The 18,679-nt window shown below is 52.6% G+C and overlaps 1 protein-coding gene across 6 annotated transcripts; it reads left to right on the top strand.

Moving 5' to 3' along the window:
* The first annotated feature begins 64 nt into the window (after nucleotides 1-64).
* DNAJB12 (DnaJ heat shock protein family (Hsp40) member B12) lies at nucleotides 65-18,185 on the top strand. Of its 6 annotated transcripts, none has more exons than XM_023644837.2 (10): nucleotides 86-315; nucleotides 7,662-7,842; nucleotides 9,129-9,274; nucleotides 11,388-11,573; nucleotides 11,689-11,768; nucleotides 12,806-12,915; nucleotides 14,396-14,568; nucleotides 15,113-15,210; nucleotides 16,337-16,382; nucleotides 17,934-18,185. In XM_023644837.2, the coding sequence occupies exons 1-9, from the start codon at nucleotides 183-185 to the stop codon at nucleotides 16,364-16,366; spliced, it is 1,137 nt and encodes a 378-aa protein (XP_023500605.2). In that variant the 5' UTR covers nucleotides 86-182; the 3' UTR covers nucleotides 16,367-16,382; nucleotides 17,934-18,185. The 6 variants fall into 6 exon arrangements, 4 of the variants coding, with proteins under 4 accessions (XP_070083087.1, XP_070083077.1, XP_023500605.2 ...); XR_011423148.1 differs by having other exon boundaries at nucleotides 88-315; nucleotides 15,113-15,258; XR_011423145.1 differs by having other exon boundaries at nucleotides 88-315; nucleotides 15,113-15,264.
* Nucleotides 18,186-18,679: the final 494 nt, after the last annotated feature.

Below are 18,679 nucleotides of genomic sequence, written 5' to 3'. Positions count from 1 at the left end.
CGTCTTCGAAGACATACGGTAGCGCTTCCGCCCTCGCTCGAATCTCACTCAAAACTCGGAAAAGGAGGGGCGAAGGGTTTATGTCATCATTCTGCGCCCGCCTGCCCGCGACGCGCCGGCCGCTGGCGCAGCCCTTCGCTCGCCCGGCCTCCCCCTCCCTGGTTCCGCGCTCTGGTTCCGCCATGGAATCCAACAAAGATGAAGCCGAGCGCTGTATTAGCATCGCCCTCAAGGCCATCCAGAGCAGCCAGCCCGAGCGGGCGCTCCGCTTCTTGGAGAAGGCGCAACGGCTGTACCCGACGCAGCGAGTTCGCAGTGAGTGTGAGGTGCCGGAGAGACAGAAGGGACGTTGGAACTGATGGGGGGAATACGGGAACGGACCGACGGGAGCAGTTGAAGGAGGGGGAGGGGTGGCGAGGCGCGGCTACGCCTGCGCACTGAGACGCGCGGTGGTCGCTGGGAGGTGTAGTCTTTCGCTCCCACGCCCCTCCTGGAATGCTGGACGCCTGACGACAGGGGCGACCACGATTTCCAGTTTTCCGGGTACTTGCGGAACCCTCTGAGATTTGGAGTTCCCAAGAATGAGAGGCGCTGGCAGACGGGACGAAAGGAGCTTACCTGGAAGCGAAATCGAACTACTTTTCCCAAGGGGCCATTCGGTGGTCCAGTAGCCGGCCTGGGAAATATTATAGTTAAGGAAAATAAACATAACTCATCTGACGGAGGGAGTGGGTTCTAGAGAGGGAAAGATTTTTGACCTTTGGACGGCTTGGAAAGGCGTCTCCATATCTTCACTCCCTCGCACGTCTCAGGACAAGGACCAGGGACCACCTTCCCAAAACTAGAGCCTGTCTTTTCCCCCGTTCCACACCACCACCTTGGACGGTCTGTCTTGAGACCGGGCTCCTCACTCGCTCCTGGATCCTCTTCACCCGCTTCTGAGATTCAGAGCTTATGGCCTTGGAGACGCTGGCCTCAGCCACCCCCACCCACCCTCGCCCCCAAGAGTCCATCAGTGGCCGGCCATATGGACGGCTGGACAGCACCAGGCTGCTCGGCGGCCCTGGACTGAGGCTGCCAAACCGGGGAGGGAATAGTAAGGTTGTCTCTACTACTCATCATCCCGCTCTACCCAGGAACCCTTTTTTTCTTTAACCTAAATCTTCAAAGAAGTTTTTCAATCCAAACTGGAGAGGGGAAAGAGGTAGTCCACTAAAGATACAGAGTTTGGGGCCGGCCTGGTGGCGCAGCGTTAAGTGCCCACATTCCGCTTCAGCGGCCTGGGAATTGCCGGTTCAGATCCCGGGTGCGGACGTGGCACCGCTTGGCAAGCCATGCTGTGGTAGGCATCCCGCATATAAAGTAGAGGAAGATGGGCATGGATGTTAGCTCAGGGCCGGTCTTCCTCAGAAAAAAGAGGAGGATTGGCAGCAGTTAGCTCAGGGCTAATCTTCCTCACAAAAAAAAAAAAAAAGATACAGAGTTTGTGCCTGCAATTACCACTTAGTAAACTGTCTGGCATATAGCAGGTACTCAGAATCAGAACACCTGGGTTCTCGTCCTGACTCATGTGATGTTTCTGAGCTTGGATTTCCTCATCTGGAATATTGAGGGCACAGATAATGTGAATAACAATAATACCCATAAGCGTTTTCAGTTTAGAAAGCTCTTTCTAATGCATTTTCTAACTTGAGCCTGTATCAGGGAGGAAGAGCAAAGATCGTTATCTTTGTCCGTAGATGAGGAAGTATTCAGAGGCATGGGACTTGCCCAAGATTACACAGCTAGAAATTGGAAAGTTCTGTGATTCTATAATATTTATGAAAGGAATGAAATGAAGTTGAAGAGTAGCAGTCAGCCTCCTAACCTTCCTTGCCCACATTGTGAAATCAACAAGGGGAACACTGGCGAAAGAGGCGGCCTAGAATACCTGGATTTTCCTCTCTCCTGACTCTGCAGGTTGATCTTTGGCCTATTTGCCTTCTCTTGGAGAGGGTTTCAGTCTGTATTTGCCAGAACTCCTGAGATAACCTGCTCAAGGAGCTGCTTTATGAAATAAATCACACTCTGTAAGAGGGGGGCTTGGTAGGGTGGAGGACTTCCAGCTCTCAGAATTCTGTCTGACTCTGATCCTTCGGGAGGCTCAGGAGCAGGTAGCCAAAAAAGGGTGGTAACAACGTGGCCTGTGGAGATCTTCCTGTCAGCAGGCCTCCTGGGGCAGTTCAAGGGCTTGGACAGATGTCCTTCCTGGGACTCAAGCACTGGAATTTGCTCAGGCAGAGGAGTCACCTGCTGCATATTTGTCATATTCGCGTTGTTCTAGAACGAGTATAGGTCTCATTGCCTCTCTGTAAACTTCCCACCTTGTGCCATCTGCAGCCCTGCACTGAGCTGACAAGGACCTGGGGTTAATTTAGGCCTGGGATAGGGAAATCTTGGTTAAAAAAATATTAGGTAACTGTCTACACTTGATATTTGAGGTTTGCGCTCATTCCAGATGCTCATTCAATGCAACACTTTTTGTTTTGTTTTGTTTGCAAAGTCCTCTGCTTGGCGCTAAGTGGTATAGCAGGATTGGTAAGACATGATCCTTCATGTCGAGGAGCTTACGGTCTAGTGAAGGAGACAAAGTTACAGTAAAAATAATATTGCAAGCCATAAAACAATAACTGTGATTAAATAAAAATTAAGCACAGTGTTAGATGCTGAGGACTTAAGGATTGATGTGAAAAATCCAGTCCCTGCCCCCCATGGGTTCACAGTCTGGTGAGGTGGAGGGAAGTGCTGAGGGTAGGGAGCATGGAGGATAATCTCCTCAACATTAAATTATTGGCGGTATAGTGAGTGCTGTAGCAAGGACATAAAAATAATGGTAGGTCACAGTGAGGGAAGCCTTCAGGGAGTGAGACAGGAGACAGCATTTGAACTGCACTTCCCAGGAAGGTAAGAGTCTCAGAGAAGGGCATACTGGGAAAAAGACCTGGAGGCTGAAAGCTGTAAGAGGTTTGGGGGAAGGGATTGAGTGTAGCAAGATTTGGAGGCTGTGGAGGTGGTAATTTGAGTATAGAGAGGATTAAGGTTGGAAAGTAGAATGGGGCCAGATTGTGGAAATCTTTTCCTGCCGGACAGTGATATTTTTACTTTATTCTGTAGTTAGTGAAAAAAACCGTTGAAGTTTGGGATAAGATAAGGGTAATGTTCTTAAAAGAGAATATCATGAAGGGTTAATGAGAGGGAAGAGAGACTCAAGGCAGAAACTAGTTGGGAGATAATCCCGTTGAGTAGGTTAGGAGTTATGAGGGCCTGACATAAGGCAATAGGGATGAGGATGAAGTCATTGGAGAGGAAGTAGTACCAGGCCCTCTGTGAGAGAGTGATGCTGAGGAAAAATGGGGACTCAGAATCTAAGCGTGTGTGACCAGGAAGAAACCAAGGCTGAAGAACTTGGGTAGGAACAGATGGGCAGAGCACAAGGTGCTGGTGGGTTGTTCCAAAGAAGCTGTCAGCTTGGAGGTTCCAGCTGAAAGTCTGATAACTTCAGTCTGATGGAGCTCATTGGAGTTGTGCCTGGCTGAGGTCACTGTGGGAAAGTGTGAAACATGTAGGAGAGGATGCTGCAGGCACAACCATGGGCCACAGCTGCCCTTAGCCAATGGGCAAAGACAGAGGAAGCAACAGACTGAGATGGAGCAACAGCAGGAAGAGGCAGTCCCAGGAGAGGGCAGTGGCTGGGTAGCCATGGAGCAGTGTGTCAAGGAGGTAGTAAGCAGCACTGTCAGTTGCTGCACAGGCCTCCTGGGAAAAGGACAATTCAAGAAATGCAAGGGGAAGGATCAAGAGCGTGGGTGGAGGATTGGTCTTGGAGAAATGGAACGACAGACAGAGGGGAGAATTAGGGGTGAATGGAGGCTCAGAGAAGCCTTAAAGTGTTGAGGAACCTCACAGTACAAAGGATGTGAGGGGACTTAAAACTTGTGCTGCAGGATGTGGGATGGGGAGGCACCAAGGGCTGGACAGTTATAATGTGGAGCAGTAGCTGGGCCCTGTGCTGGGAAGTCACAGGGCAGGGGTAGTGAAGCCAGTCAGTCCCTTTCTGGGATTTTCTGTTCAGCTCCTGGCAGCTTGGTAGCCATTGGCTTTGCCTGGGGCTTAGCAACAATAGTGGAAAGTACCAGGTTTTCCAGGGAGCCGATGAGAACATCTGTAGGCCTCAGTTTCCCAAGCATACAAAGAGAGGGTTGGCCACGGAGGTCAGGTTGGCTGCCTAAGATTCTTTAATAGCACATGGCAGAAGAGACTGACATAGAGTTCAGAACGCGTAGCTGCTAATATCATAACCTGGGTTGATGAACTGGCTGGCCACAGCAGCAGGCTTGGTGGGGAGGTGGGAGGACCCAAGGTGGTGGGGGCCAGGGAGCTCCAAGGCTTAAGAGGGCCAAGTCTCAGCACTCTGCAGGCCTCGGACCCAGTTGTAACCGTGAGATTTCAGGCCATTCCAGACTCCAGGTCCATGTCAAAGGCTGCCTAAGGTTCCATGAAATGGCTGGCTCTGGGATCCAGGCTAAGTCAGGAAGGCCAAGCTAAGAAGGCCAGTACATGGGAGGGGGGAAGATTGGTTGCCGGGAGATTGTGACATTCAAGATCTAGGAGTGAGAGATGTTCTAGTATTGGCAAGGTCTGGGATGGGACTGTCCCTTTAAGTCAGTCAGACTTTATGAGGCCCACTGTGTACTCAATCCCTCCATTCACCTTATCTCACTGAATCTTATTTACCACTCAGAAGAACCCTGTGAGGACAGGGATCATGTCTTCACTGAGGAATTCAATAACTTGACAAGGCCACATGGCTAATTAACAAAGGAGCCCAACTGTCTAGCTCCACCCCCAGGCCCTTTCCCTACTCCAGCCTCCCTGTCCTGACTCACTTTGAGCACTGCAGGTACATAGAGAGAGCCTGGAAATAGAGTAACAGTAACAGATAACACTATTTGCTAGGCACTGTGCTAAGTCCTTTATATGCCTTCACTCGTTTACTCTTTCAGCTCTCTTGAGGGAGACACAGTTTTACATGGAGAAGCCAAGTTGACTTGTCCAAGATGACTCTGCTAGCAACAGGCAGAGCCAGGTTTGAACCCAGGCAGTCTGACCCTCCAGTCTGGGTTTGAGGAGGGGCCGCCCCTCGTGGCTTTGGCCATAGACATGCTCTCACTGCTACCTCAGTTGCCACCTCTCCCACACCAGCTTTGGTCTCTTCCTTCGATTTCCTTCTTTTTAAATGTCTGCCAGCTTTACTAGGAGGGGGCAGAGTCAGGATTGACCCCAGCGATGTCTGTGTAACTCCAGAGCCGCATTAAGCTATTCTGTCTCCTACTCTTGTGACATTTGCCTGTCAGCCACTGTGCCATGAGAGATGTAACAATGAGTCAGGATGAGGCGGTCACATCCCGTGGGCCTGGTGGAGAGGGTGTCCAGGCCCCAAGAGACTTACTTGTCAGCAACCAGAAATCTTGAATTGCCAACTCAAGTAGGAACCTTCTGAGTGACCCAGAGCACATCCATTCCCCTTTGGGCTCTCTCTCTGCATTGTAGGGAAATTAGAGTGGCTGACTCCATGTAACTGCCCTGAAAATCTTCCAGAATCTGCCCTGAGAGTTACTGGAGAGAGTCCATCACATCCTGGATGATGTGCCTGTGTATCTATGGCAATGGAATAGCTGGTCATGTTGTCCTTAGGGTATGTTAGCTCAGCCTGGGCCACTGGGCCTTCCAGGGAAATTGAAATAAACAACTTCTATAAATGCCCTAGGAAACCAGCAAAACAGCTTCTCCCTCTGTCCCAGCTTGATCTGCATCTCTTCATCTGTTGGTTTCTTCCTTTCACATTCCCTTGGTGCCTGGCATGGACCTGGAGTCTGAAATGGCCTGAAATCTCATAGTTACAACTGGGTCCAGGGCCTGCGGCGTGCTGAGACTTGGCCTTCCTGAGCCCTGGAGCTCCTCAGCCCCCATCATCTTGGGTCCCCTCACCCTTTGGGCCAGCCAGTTCATCAGCCCAGGTCATACTGTTAGCAGCTGCTCATTTTGAACTTTTACTGTATGTCAGTCTGTGTGCCAGGTACTTACACACATTATCTCATTTTATCCTCATATGCCCATTGTGAGGAAACTGAGATTCAGAGATATTTTACAGATCGGCTAGGGTCACACTGTAAGGAAGTGGCTGAGCTGAGATTTGAAACCTGGGTCTTTCTGAATTTAACTTCTCTTCTGTACTTGTAATGACTGTACTGGAAGGGGCTCCCCCTGCCAGACTCGTGTGGTCTGGGAGAGCAGCGTACTTTAGAGTGTGCTTCCGGGATCTGGACATCCTGGGGTTGTGCAGCCACAGGCAAGTTGATCAAACATACAGCTCCTTCCTTATGATGGGGATGGAGGTAATAAGTCCTACCTCTAAGGCCATCATCAGGATTAAATGAGCTAATACATGCAGAGCACGGTGTCCAGGCCTGCCTAACACATAGTGAGCACTCATTACTATTGCTTCTCTTTAAGCGCCCTCACAGGGTTTGCTACAGGAGCTCCTCCACCGTCCTCATGCAGGGCAAGCTCAACTGTCAGCTCCTGTTGGGATTTCCCAGCTGCTGATTCAGTGAGATTGTGTGAGTTTACTGCAGTTATCACAGGAGTGGCTCAAAGCACAGTGGTCCACTTGAGCCCCAGTGCTCTACTCCCAGCAAGCCCTGCTCCAGGCCCTTTGGGTAAGACCCAGGTGTGTCGCAGTAGAGCATGTCTGACACCCAGCACAGTACCTTGAGCCATCAAGCACCTGGCAAGTTTGAAGGAAGCTGGGGACCAGCCGGGCTGTGCTGCTGTCCTTCCTCAGCACAGACATGTCCTGGATCACTACTGTGGTCCAGATGCCTGGTTTCCCAGGCACTGTACCCTAGGCATGACTGAGGGGTTAGGAACTGATTTTATGCCTATAATAAATGGTCACAGGGGACATCTGCCGGAGATTTGGGCCCTTCCTTATTGAGTCAGCAAGAAACAAGGACTTGAGTTTGAATAACCATGACCCTGTCTGAGGGTGATAGTTAATACCCCATATAGACTCCAGACACTGAAGTAGGACATTTGACATGACCAGCCATTTGAAAGATGTAAAAAAATAGCAAGTAGTGAGCACAGCAGATGTTTATTCTGAGTCTCTCACCATCCCTGGTCCTCTGGGGCAAACTCATTGCCCTTGTTCCTCTTCACAGCTAAGCCAAGGCTTCCAGGAAGTCTGCCAGACCAATCCCGGCTAAATCAGATGGTCCTGCTGAGTGGGGTCTTCATTGCAGAGCGCTTCACCCACTTCTGCACTCAACAGAAGATATTTGCTGAATGCACTACTTTGGGATTTTAAAAACCTGAAGTGTTAATAGTTTGTTTTTATACTGAGTTTAAATTACCTGTACCTTGCCAACTCCTGAGAACTGTGGATCCTAAGCAAGCAGGCGACTATCCCACTAACCCCCGACAGGCCCAAGTCAGGGAAGGAGCTAGTGGCTTTGCTGGGAGAAGCAGCGTGTGGGATGCGGGGAGCCCTGGCTTCTCCCAGGGCCAGGCAGTGGCCTTGCTGGAGCAGGAGCCCTGAACGGTTTCCTTCCCTTGCACAGCCCTGATCGAGTCTCTCAACCAGAAACCACAGTCTGCCAGTGACCAACCCCAACCCACAGACGCAACCCGTACGACCCATAGGAAAGCAGGTGGAGCCGATGCCCCCTCGGCCAATGGTGAAGCTGGAGGAGGAGAGAGCACCAAAGGCTACACTGCGGAACAAGTAGCAGCGGTGAAAAGGTAGAGGGCTGGGCCAGAGCTGGTGCTGCTGGGAAGTTTTCAAGTCTAGAGAAGGCCTCCCACAACGCGTCCTCCAGCTCACATCTGCTGTGGTCTGGATGGGCCCTGGGATGCTCTTGAAGATGGAGATGGTCCAAGTGATAGGGCTTATCGTACCTTCTCCTTGTGTCCCACCACGCCCTGGAATAGTGTGGGAGTCAGGGCTCCACGGGCCCCTCCCGCCAAGACAACCCACAGCAGAGGCTGGAAATGCTGACACCGCCTGCTTCCTCCACTGCTGGCTGGACAGGCCCCACCCTCTTCACACAGCTCTGTTTGTCAGGCAGAGACGGAGCCTGGTCTCCCCCTCCAGATTCTCCCCCAACCCACACCCCCACCCCCAACAAAGACCCTTTGAAAGCAGAGTATGTGGGGGACAGAGTGGAGACAGGAGACAGTTATCCCTCCAAGGCTTGGGCAGGCCCTGCACCGAACAGCTCACTACCAGGCTGATCAGTGCAGATGGCTTCTCAGGAGAAATCTTGGCTGTCATTTCTCCCCTAGTCTCCCCACCAGCTTGCCTCAGGAATCCCGCCAAGGTCATCCCCACATGACTGCTAGTGGAGACACTAGCAAGCTTCAGGACTGGGGTTCAGCCTGTGTGTGTGACCTAGCATGACTAATTTGCCATAAAAGCATGAGCCAAATTGGCATTTTTCTGACCAGACAGGGTTTTGACCAGACAAGCCCATTAGTCGTAGGCAATAGAAACTGATTGTGGGGACTGGGAAAGCCTGGAAAAGGCCAAGAATCAGGAGGTCTTCAAGGCCCTGTGATGGGGTGAGCAGACACCTGCCGTTTCTGGCCTTTTGTTACTACTCAAGACTCAGATTGCCAGGAGCAATCTGACTCCAGCTGGCCGAGCTTAGGACACACCTGCCCTTGGGCAGAGGTCCCTGCTTGACAGACATTGACAGTCCTTCTGAGGTTGCCTCTAGTGAGGGTGCTGTTGGCAAAGGGAAACGGTTCCTGGCCTGGCGAAAACAGCAGCAGCCCCGTCTTAAATCCTACATATATTCTTGGTTTTTCCACTGGGCCCTGCCGAGCTCCCCGTCCCAGTCAGACCTTATTGAGGTTCCCTTGTCCCCAGCGTCTGACAGCTGACCTGGAGGAGCTGTCAGCCATGCCCTGCTGGTCCCCTTGAGCCTGCTCAGAGCTGTGCCCACGCTGCTTGTTCCTTGCCCACCTCGCCTCACCGCCCGGGGCCCATGGAGAGCTTCCCCACCACGCTCTTCTCTCTCCCCCAGGGTCAAGCAATGTAAAGATTACTACGAGATCCTGGGAGTGAGCAGAGGGGCCTCAGATGAGGACCTGAAGAAGGCCTACCGCAAACTGGCCCTCAAATTCCACCCAGACAAGAACCACGCACCTGGCGCCACTGAAGCTTTCAAAGGTGAGCCAGCCCTAGTTTCCCAGTGTTTTGGTGTTTTTGTCTCTTGTCCTTGGGAAGGAATAAGGGGCCAAGATAGCTTTTCCAGGAGGTGGCCTTGGACCCAAGTCCCATGGGCTCAGGACCTGCTTCCTAGGAATAAGGTCCTAGTAGCCACCCCTAACCATACAGAGTCTGTTAGAGCTCAGATAATGCTACTTCTGCCTCCCCTTCCTCCTTCCTCCTTCCTCCTTGTTCCCCAGGGATTACAAGAAGGGAGCTGAGGTGAGAGAAGACCGACGGCTTCTCCAGTGTCACACAGTGATTGGAGGTCAGAAGCAGGCCTCCTGATCACCCATATGCACTTCCCCATCTTGGGATCTCAGTAACAGTTTTCCTGTGCTGAGGGGCAGGGCAGCCCCAGGTCAGTGGCCTCTGGTCTGGTGGGTTCCTCCGCAGCAGAAGCCATTGCCAACCCTACCTAAACCCACACTCACACACCACTCAAACACACACACCACGCACACACACACATTCACACATTCCATCACCCCACACACTCACATGTAACACAAACACATGCAACACACACTCACACATCATACACATAAATACACCACCAGGGCCTGCAGTGGGGGGCATGGCAGTCTCTCTGGCCTTAGGATCCACTGGTTCTGGGATGGGTGCTTCAGTTCTGGGTGAAATCATAAGCTGCCCTTTAATCCTTTATATTTTCATTGACCCCATCAGGCATACGTGTTACCGACTCTGCCAGCTCGGTGTTGCTGGGCACTGTAATCCCACATTTCTCCCAGACATCTCTTCTCTTATGCCCACCTTGTACTCCTCGAGACCTTCAAAGTCTTAGGCTCACCTCCCTCTGAGACAGCATGGCGACTAGCCCCACCTGGTCCAGGAGGGGTGCTGTGTAGTACTGGGGCTGTGACCATAGCCAGGTGAGGAGCCTATGGCAGAGCAGACCCAAAGACCTGGTGTGCTGTCTCCCAGGGCTTGCGCCAGGTGCTCCATCCCAGGCTGCTTGGGGTTGGTCCTGCTTGGGGTGGTCTGCAGGCATCATCCCCGACTGCTGCCTGTCAGCCAGCCCCAGAGAGAAGGAGAATGGGAGTAGGGAGGCAAGGTGGCCATGGTTAGTGTTGCTCCACCTGACCTCTCCTACAGCCTATCCCAGCAGACACTGAGAAGCTGGATCTGGCCTTGGGGCCTGGTCAGAATGGGAGGAGGTCGGGGAGTCTCCTTATTCCCGGTGGTTGCAGGTTCTGAAGCAGATGCAGCTTAGACCCACTCTTTCAAGAGAGTGGGCCACTTAAGAAGGAGCAGGACACTGAGAAGGGCCCAGGTCCGGGGTCCTTGGAGGCACAGGCTTCCTACCTGGGGGCTCTAAAGGAAAGGCCCCGGGACCAGGCAGGGGAACATCAGCTGGGTCCTGGACCACATGGAGGCCAGGGCTCTCCAGGCCACACTACAGCACTGGAGCAATCTCAACTAAACACTGGGATTTGCCCTTCCCAGCAGTTCCTGCTGCTTTCCAGTTTACAACAAGGAAGCATACGTCTGTTCGGCCCCTCTGTCACACCATGACTTCAAGACTACACAGCCTCCAGAAAGGGATCCCCATCCCACTGGGCACCTCAAGAGAGAAGAATCAGGAGCGGGGGTTGGTGGTTTTCATGAAGTTAGAGAACAAACTTGAAGCAAGACACACCTGGGTTTGATCCATGGCTCTGCCACACCAGAGCTGTGTGATCTTACACTTAACCTCTCTGAGCCTCAATTTTCTCATTGGTAAAATGGAGATGGGGTTGCTGTTAGGAGCAAATAAGATAATGCCCGTAAAGTGCCTGGCGCATAGAAAAAGCTGGACCATTGTCACAAGGTGGAGAGTGAGGAGCCTGAGTCTTAACCCTCCACCCAGCCCAGGCTTCCCAGACTCACTTAGGGGTATTCCTGCATGCCCCCCTCCCCACACTCGCCCAACAACAGACTGCCCACTGACCCCAAGGACTCCTGCCGCCTAACACACCACTTAAGTATCCGGAGGAAGTGAGCTCTTGGCTGGATGGGAGCCTCCGCTTCACCCCCAGCATCTTCAGGCCTGACCTTTTGACCTCCTTTCCAGCCATTGGCACAGCGTATGCAGTACTTAGCAATCCAGAGAAAAGGAAGCAGTATGACCAGTTCGGTGATGACAAGAGCCAAGCAGCCCGGCACGGCCATGGGCATGGGGACTTCCACCGTGGCTTTGAGGCTGACATCTCCCCTGAAGACCTCTTCAACATGTTCTTTGGCGGTGGCTTTCCGTCTAGTAAGTTCGCCCGCTCTCCCCACAGCCATGTCTCCCTGGAGTGTGGTGGGAGACTGGAGTCAGCCTCTCTCTTTCCCAGCAGCCCCACTCCTGACTCAGTCCCTCTGACCTCCAGGTAATGTCCATGTCTACAGCAACGGCCGCATGCGCTATACCTACCAGCAAAGGCAGGACCGCAGGGAGAACCAGGGTGACGTGAGTGAGGAAGGCACTGGGGAGAGCACGGGGAGGGTGCCCGGCCCCACCCCAGGGTGCAGGGCTACTGGAGGTGGGAGTGACATCCCCAGCTATCTATCCTGGAACGAGCAGTGCCCGATAGCTCTCAGCCAGGGAGAGCGCCCTTGCCATTCTGCTGAGCGACACCAGAGGGAGCCACACTCCACATTGCCCACAGGAAGGTGTGGCGATTAGATGGTCTCTGCTGGGAAATACATTGCAGAAGCTTCTCCACTAAAGACAGGTTCCCGTGTGAATGGCCTTTATGCAATCCATTTGTTCATAAGGCCAGAGTGACATCTTCCAAGCGATGGACAGTGAAACTTCATGGGAGAATTGTAAAGGATGACAACATAGGTGCTGACTCTTCTTCTTTTCTGCGTTCTTAAAATCTGTTTACAAAAGCTATAACAAAACAATGTTTGAACACATGTTGAATGCCACAGATTAAAGAACAGCCAGCTGGCTAAAATTAAAATACTGTAGACAACTGCGGAGCATTTAAAATTATGGCAGACGGAGGGATTCCCTCCTGCTCTAACAGTGTGGCCTTCTGTTTTTATTCATTTTTTAAAACTTTTATTTTGTGGGTATTTAACATACAGAAGAGTTTTTTTAATCGCAAATTATAACACAGTGAATAAATTTCTTTTCATTTATAATTTTTTAACCTGGCAGTTTTTAAGTTGGTGACATACTTGTATGGTCCAAAACTCTAGAAGTTGTGTAGAGTGAAAGTTCCCTCCAGCCCCGTCCCCCAGGCTCCTGGAGGCAGCCACTTTTGCTCATTATTTTGGTCTTCTCTCACAAGTAAATGCATGTACCCACTTTCCTCCTGTATTTAACACCAATTGCTATTTTGTTTTTATCTGGGGAAGCTGGCAGGTGGAGGAGCTTCTGTATTTTGGGGACCTATGGGAGGGTAGGGGAGAGAAGGGTGTTATGGGCTGTTTAGGTGGCACCTGCCACACCCCCACCCAGGTCCAGCTTGAGTGACCATTGGCTCTTCTCTCCAGGGCGGGCTGGGGGTGTTTGTCCAGCTGATGCCCATCCTCATCCTGATCCTCGTGTCAGCTCTCAGCCAACTCATGGTCTCCAGTCCACCCTACAGTCTGAGCCCGAGGCCGTGAGTACCTTCAGCTGGGGGTGAGGCCAGTGGTGGGCAGATGGGGGCTCTGGAGTCTCAGCCCCCATCGGGGGCCTACCTTCCCATCCTGCAGTTTCTTGATCACATGCAGAAAACTGGATTAGAATCAAGAAAATATACTTCTCTGTTGAGCTGAAGTTCTTGATCTTTTTAGGAACACAGTCCCCTAAGAAAATGCAATGAAAACTGTAGATCTTTTCCCTAGAACACTGCACATGTACACAATTTTGCATATGATTTCACAGGCTTCATGATACTCGCCCCCCCATCTTCTCTGCTTACCTTGGGACATGAACTTCTGCTCCCCTGTTCTGGTTGGAGGCCCTGGGGCCATAGAGCAGGGGCTCTAGAGTCAGACAGAGCAAGGGTGACTTTGAATCCCAGCTCCTCTACTATCTAAGCCGCTGTGTGACCCTGGACAAGTTACATAACTTCTCTGAGCATTGGTTTCCTCATCTATAAAATGGGAATAACAACATCTACTTGCTTGTGAAAATTAAATGAGTAATACACATAAAATGCTAGGCTCATTAGAAATTGTCAACAATGTTTGTTGAATGAATATATGGTCTCAACTGCCAATAGTGAACTTGGGCAAGTTATTTGGCCTTTTACAGTGTCAGCTCCTCTCATTTGTTTCCAGCACCTGGCACAGCATCTGATACATAGTGGGTGTTTGGCTTCTGTTGGTGGTAGAAGCCCTCTGCTGCCACCAAGCTGCCTGGCTCTGGCTGGGAGCCTGGCAGCATCCCTCTCAGCCAGCAGGGGACAGAGTCCATCGACCGGCCCCACACCAGCCGGCGCAGGCTCTCTGTGGCCTGATGCCAGCCCTTTTCTCTGCAGCTGGAGAGATGAGAGGGAGCTCTGGGCAGGCAGGGGCTATCTCCCCAGAGCACTGACTCCTGTCTGTGTGTTGAGGCTCTTCCCACAGCCTGCGGAGCCTGCGATTGGAGCTGGCAGATAGAATCCAAGAGCCAAAAGGATACAATTCCTTGGAATCCTTCCTGTCATTTTGTTCCTAAGCCTCTAACTCAAGACTGGGAGTTCCTGGATAGGCAGCCAGGCCCTCAGCCATGATTGCCTTGGGGCATGAATGAGGAACGGGAGGCCCAGGGAGCTCAAGTCCCTCAGCTCATCAGAGGCAGAGCCCAGACCCACTCCAGGCTCCCTTCTTCCCTGGCCAGGGCCTCTCAGAAAGGGGCTTCTCCCCGTGGGCCCAGGGTAACAGTGTGGTCAGCAGAGAGCCTGAGGAAGGGCTTGCCATAGTCTGGCCACTCGTACGGGAGGTACACTGTGCCTTTTCTCAAGACCCTCACTTCGGGTAGTGTGCGAGTTCCTGCTCTAGTTTGGGAGGGAATCAGTTCCTCCTGTGACCTGTATGGCACTTCCTGTCGGGGCCCATCATCCCCCTGGGCCTGGGGACCTGTGCCCACTTTGTGCCTGGTGAATTTCTGGCCAGGTCGGTGGGCCACATCCACAAGCGAGTCACTGACCACCTGAAGGTAATCTACTACGTGGCAGACACCTTCTCTGAGGAGTACACAGGCTCCAGCCTCAAGACGGTTGAACGGAATGTGGAAGATGATTATATCGCCAACCTCCGAAACAACTGCTGGAAGGAGAAGCAGCAGAGTGAGTGTGTGTATTGGGGACAAAGCTTGAGAGCAGGGAGAGAGAAAGCCCTGTTCACCCAGTGATTTGCGGGCCCAGCACCTGGCACTGCCCTGTGCCAGCCACCTCCCAGCCAAGAGCTGGACTCACCCCTGTTTCCCGGGAACTAGGAGCCAGGGCACCTGGGGATTTCCTCCAGGTTCCCCTAAATCACTGTAGTCAGCCTGTCGTTCGGCTGCCAGAGGTGAGTATGTAGAGAGAGACTGGAGCAGATCTCCTGGCCACCCACTGATTGGGCATCCAGCTCTATCTGTGGGACTCCGGGGAGGTCTGACCAGGAGGACAGGTCTCACCTTGGCTGGCCTCACCTACACTCTACAGAAAGGGGCCTCTATCCCTCTCCTAGGTTGGGACCATAGTCTTTGCTCCTCCAGTCTTCTCTAAAGGGAAGCCAGCTCTGCCCCAGCTCCTAGGCCTGTAACTGCCCTCCACCTCTCCCCACCAGCCAGCCAGGCAGCTTAGCGGCCTTTGGGATATGCCCTAACCCTGCCCCATTGTTTTGCAGAGGAAGGCTTGCTGTACCGGGCCCGCTACTTCGGCGACACAGATATGTACCACAAAGCACAGAAGATGGGCACCCCGAGCTGTAACCGACTATCAGAGGTGCAGGCCTCCCTACATGGATAGTCCTGGGCCAGCCACACCACCGAGGTCCAAGTATGAGCCAGGGCCTCCTCTGCCCTGCAACTCCTGGCAGTTCTGGCCCTAGTCATGAGGCAGAGGAGGGTGGGAGGGAGAGAAGGAGGGAGTCTAGTGATTATGGCACAGAATCCTTGTCCCCAGGCTGACCTCCAGCCTGCAGGGTGACAGCAGCTCTGGGATGTGCTTGGAAACCAAGGTCTGATTCAGCCCTCCAGTGCTGCTCTCCACCCATTCTTGCCCTTCTCCTTGGCTGTGCGGCTGTGGTACCCAAGAGCCAGGCAGAAAGGGGAACCAAGGCTGCTGCTAAGAGCCGCTCGTGCCTCCTTGCTGTACTCCAGCCATCAAGTCACTGCAGAATATTGTCTGTGCCCTGGTATTTAGGCCACCAAATATTGCTGGGCCCAAGATAGTTCCCACACATGCTCCCTGCCCAACACGAGGAAGAACTATGTGGAAATGGGTGAGCTAAGAGCCCTTCTAGGCAGGAGGAAGTGGAACAAGATGGATGGGCAGCCCAGCAATGGGCAGGGGGGGCCTGTGCACCCTGACCAGAGCCCCCTGGTGGGATCAGAAGCACTCTCTCCAATCTACTGCACCTGGCAGCCTGGAAGTCAGAGGCATCCCGCCTGTGGTCTGAGGAAGGGCACAGAAGGTCCTGAGTTCAGGATCCAACCCGGAGCCCTCAGCACAGAAGGGATGGGGAAAAATTGAAAGTTGCTGGTGGCAGTCTCCCTACCTCCTTTACCCCTGCACGTGGGTAGGTGGGCTCAGTTCCCAGCATTTGCCGGAGGGGACAGCTTGGACCAAGCCCAGAGGAGTGTTTGGCAGAGCCCGTCAAGCTTCTTTTTTGTGTTGGTACCCTGCCCACCCTTCCTTTGCCTGTGTCCCCTCATCACGGATCCAGCCACAGACTCTGCTTTGAGGCCATTTGTAGCGCCTCCAGGAGAGTGAACCCGACTGCAGGAGGGAGACTAGGTGGGGCTGAGGCGGGCAGGACAGGGTGAGGAAGTTTGCTTGTTTGGGTGGGCTAAACTGGAGGCTCCGGGCCCATGATCGTTGAGCTAACTGTTACCACTCTCCTCCCCAGACCATGAAATCCCTGGAGAATTTTTGGTGACATGCGCTGAGCCAAGGTGATGGACTGGATATTTAAGGAAAGACATAAAAAGAAAAAAAATTAAAATGGATTGGAGGCCGAACGACACACAACTGCCCTCTCTCTCGCCCAGTAAAAGCAGAAAGCTCTTAGGACACAGACAGGAAAACCTGCCCTGGGGCTGCTTCCCCTCCTCCCAGGCTGGCAGAGGCTCAGGCTTCACACTGGCTCTCTCCTAGGATACAGAAACCATGGCAACGAAAGTAGAATGTAAAACTTGCAGCAAACGTCTGTGGGAAGGGCTGGAGGAGGGGGCACCCAACTGCCTTTCTTCTTCCTCCCAGGAGCCACCACCAGTCACCTCTCAGTGGAAGGCAGTTAGAGGCGCGCTGGCCAAGGATAGAGAGGAGGAGGAGGAAAGACAAGTCTCCATAGAATGTAATTTATAGATGCATGTGTATGTATATATATATCTATTTATATGTAAATAGCATATATAAAGAGATATATATATATATATAGTCTACTTTTTAAACTATGCAGGGATTTGTTTAAGTTGTTTAGCTGATTTCTTCCCTGTTTTAAAAAACGTGGCCTGTTTGAGGAAGGCAACCTGGTCCTTCAAAGACAAGACTTGAGCTGTAGCTGACAGTGGAAGGAAAGTCGGGTCATAGCTTTTAAAGTCCCCCTCAACCCAAGCCTGTTTTTGATGGCAGCAGTAATCATGATAATGTAAATCTGTGGAAAACCTTTGATTGAGTGGCCAGGTTTGTGTTTGAGCTGGAGGGGAGTGGGCTGTGGGGCGAGAAAGTGCCCCAGGGCCAGGTCAGCTCTGAGCCTTGGCAGAGGCCGCAGACAGCCTGCAGAGGGGAGACCACCCACCTCAAGCTTTGCCCAGCTCAGGTGGGCTCTTTGTCCTGGTGCCCAGGAGCCCTGTGACCCCCTGCCACAAAGAACAGCAGGGTTGGAGAGGGCGGCCATGTTCAGCCTGACCACCTCCCCACCTTAGTCCCTAAGTCAGTTTTGCCTTATAGGTGCCACAGGGCACAACTCCATTGTTGCCACTGGTTTTTCCTAAGTCGTGCACCAAGGACTCTAGAAGGCTCTTCCTCCAAGAGTCAACCGGGTGGTGCCCAGGACCCCAGGGCAGCAGCCGACTTGGGAAGAAAGTCCGTGCCTGTGGGCACCTGTCTTCACCCCTCATGGACTTGATGCCACCCAGCCTTCTCTTGCGTGTGGACAAAGGAGGCACCTGAACCAGAAGAGTTTTCTTATCCTCACCTTCAAATGAGGATTTTTCTCAAAACAGCAGTTGCTGTCGGGGGAGGGGAGGGAGGTTTTATTTATTCCCACAGTTTATACTGAGCCTTTTGGAATTACCGTCTTTCCCAAATTTTCCTCTGGTGGTGGGTGTCATTGAGCCTGCCACCTTCCAAAGCCTTACTTCCCCAAGCTGCCAGGCAGGAGGTGATCACCATCCTCCCAAAGTCTCTCTTGGCTCTTTCTTTTAAAAGTCCCCCCACAAATAGGATTCTTGCTGGGAAGGAAAGCTTTGTAAAGAAATGTCAAATCTGGTTTTTTGAACAAGGTCCTGCCCTGTGATGAAGCGGCCACCCCATCCCAGAGAGATGACAAGAACTGGACATGGGCAAGAGTGCCCCACCCACGGTGGCCCTGGCGCTCTGCCTCCACCACCCCAACCGTCTGGTCTCGGTTGATGTCCCTAGACGGGCTGAGCCATGTGCAATAAGAACATAGATCCTAAAGGATCCCCTGAGAAGCTGTATTTCGTGAATTAGAATTCTGAAATTGTACATCTATAAATATGTTTATTATGTGATTGGCTGTGGTGGGTCTTCACTGAGCAAGGGGGCTGGGTGGGCACAAGCACCTGTTGCTGCTGACACTGTCCAGCCTGTGCCACAAGGAGCTTTTGGCAAGAAGCCTGAATGTTCCTCTCACCCCTTGTCCCCGCTGACAGCCACTTAGGCCACAAGTGTTCCAAGGCTGACTATCCAGGCAAAGGGTCAGGGGCTTGGGTGGCTGTAGGGGTGCAAGGCCCAATTAGGCCAGGACGATGGGGTCCCTGACACCAGTCCTAGGAGCTAACCCCAGCCATGATCACCAACCTCTCCTTCCCCCGTCCCTGCTCCTTCCCTCCATCCCATGAGGCCTGCTGTGAGCAAAAGGATTCAGAATCTCCCCTCTCCCCAGCCTGGAGCTCAAGCCCACTCCAAGTCCAGAGCAAGGGAAAAGTTCTCTGAGTTTCTTTCCATCACTGGCTGCACAGTCTTGCCAGCCATCCTCCCCACACTGCCCCCACAGCCAGCCCTC

The sequence above is a fragment of the Equus caballus genome, chromosome 1, assembly GCF_041296265.1.
Source record: "Equus caballus isolate H_3958 breed thoroughbred chromosome 1, TB-T2T, whole genome shotgun sequence".
Taxonomy (NCBI): domain Eukaryota; kingdom Metazoa; phylum Chordata; class Mammalia; order Perissodactyla; family Equidae; genus Equus; species Equus caballus.
The sequence above is the reverse complement of the archived record's forward strand: the minus strand, read 5'-3'. Positions and strand labels throughout refer to the sequence as shown.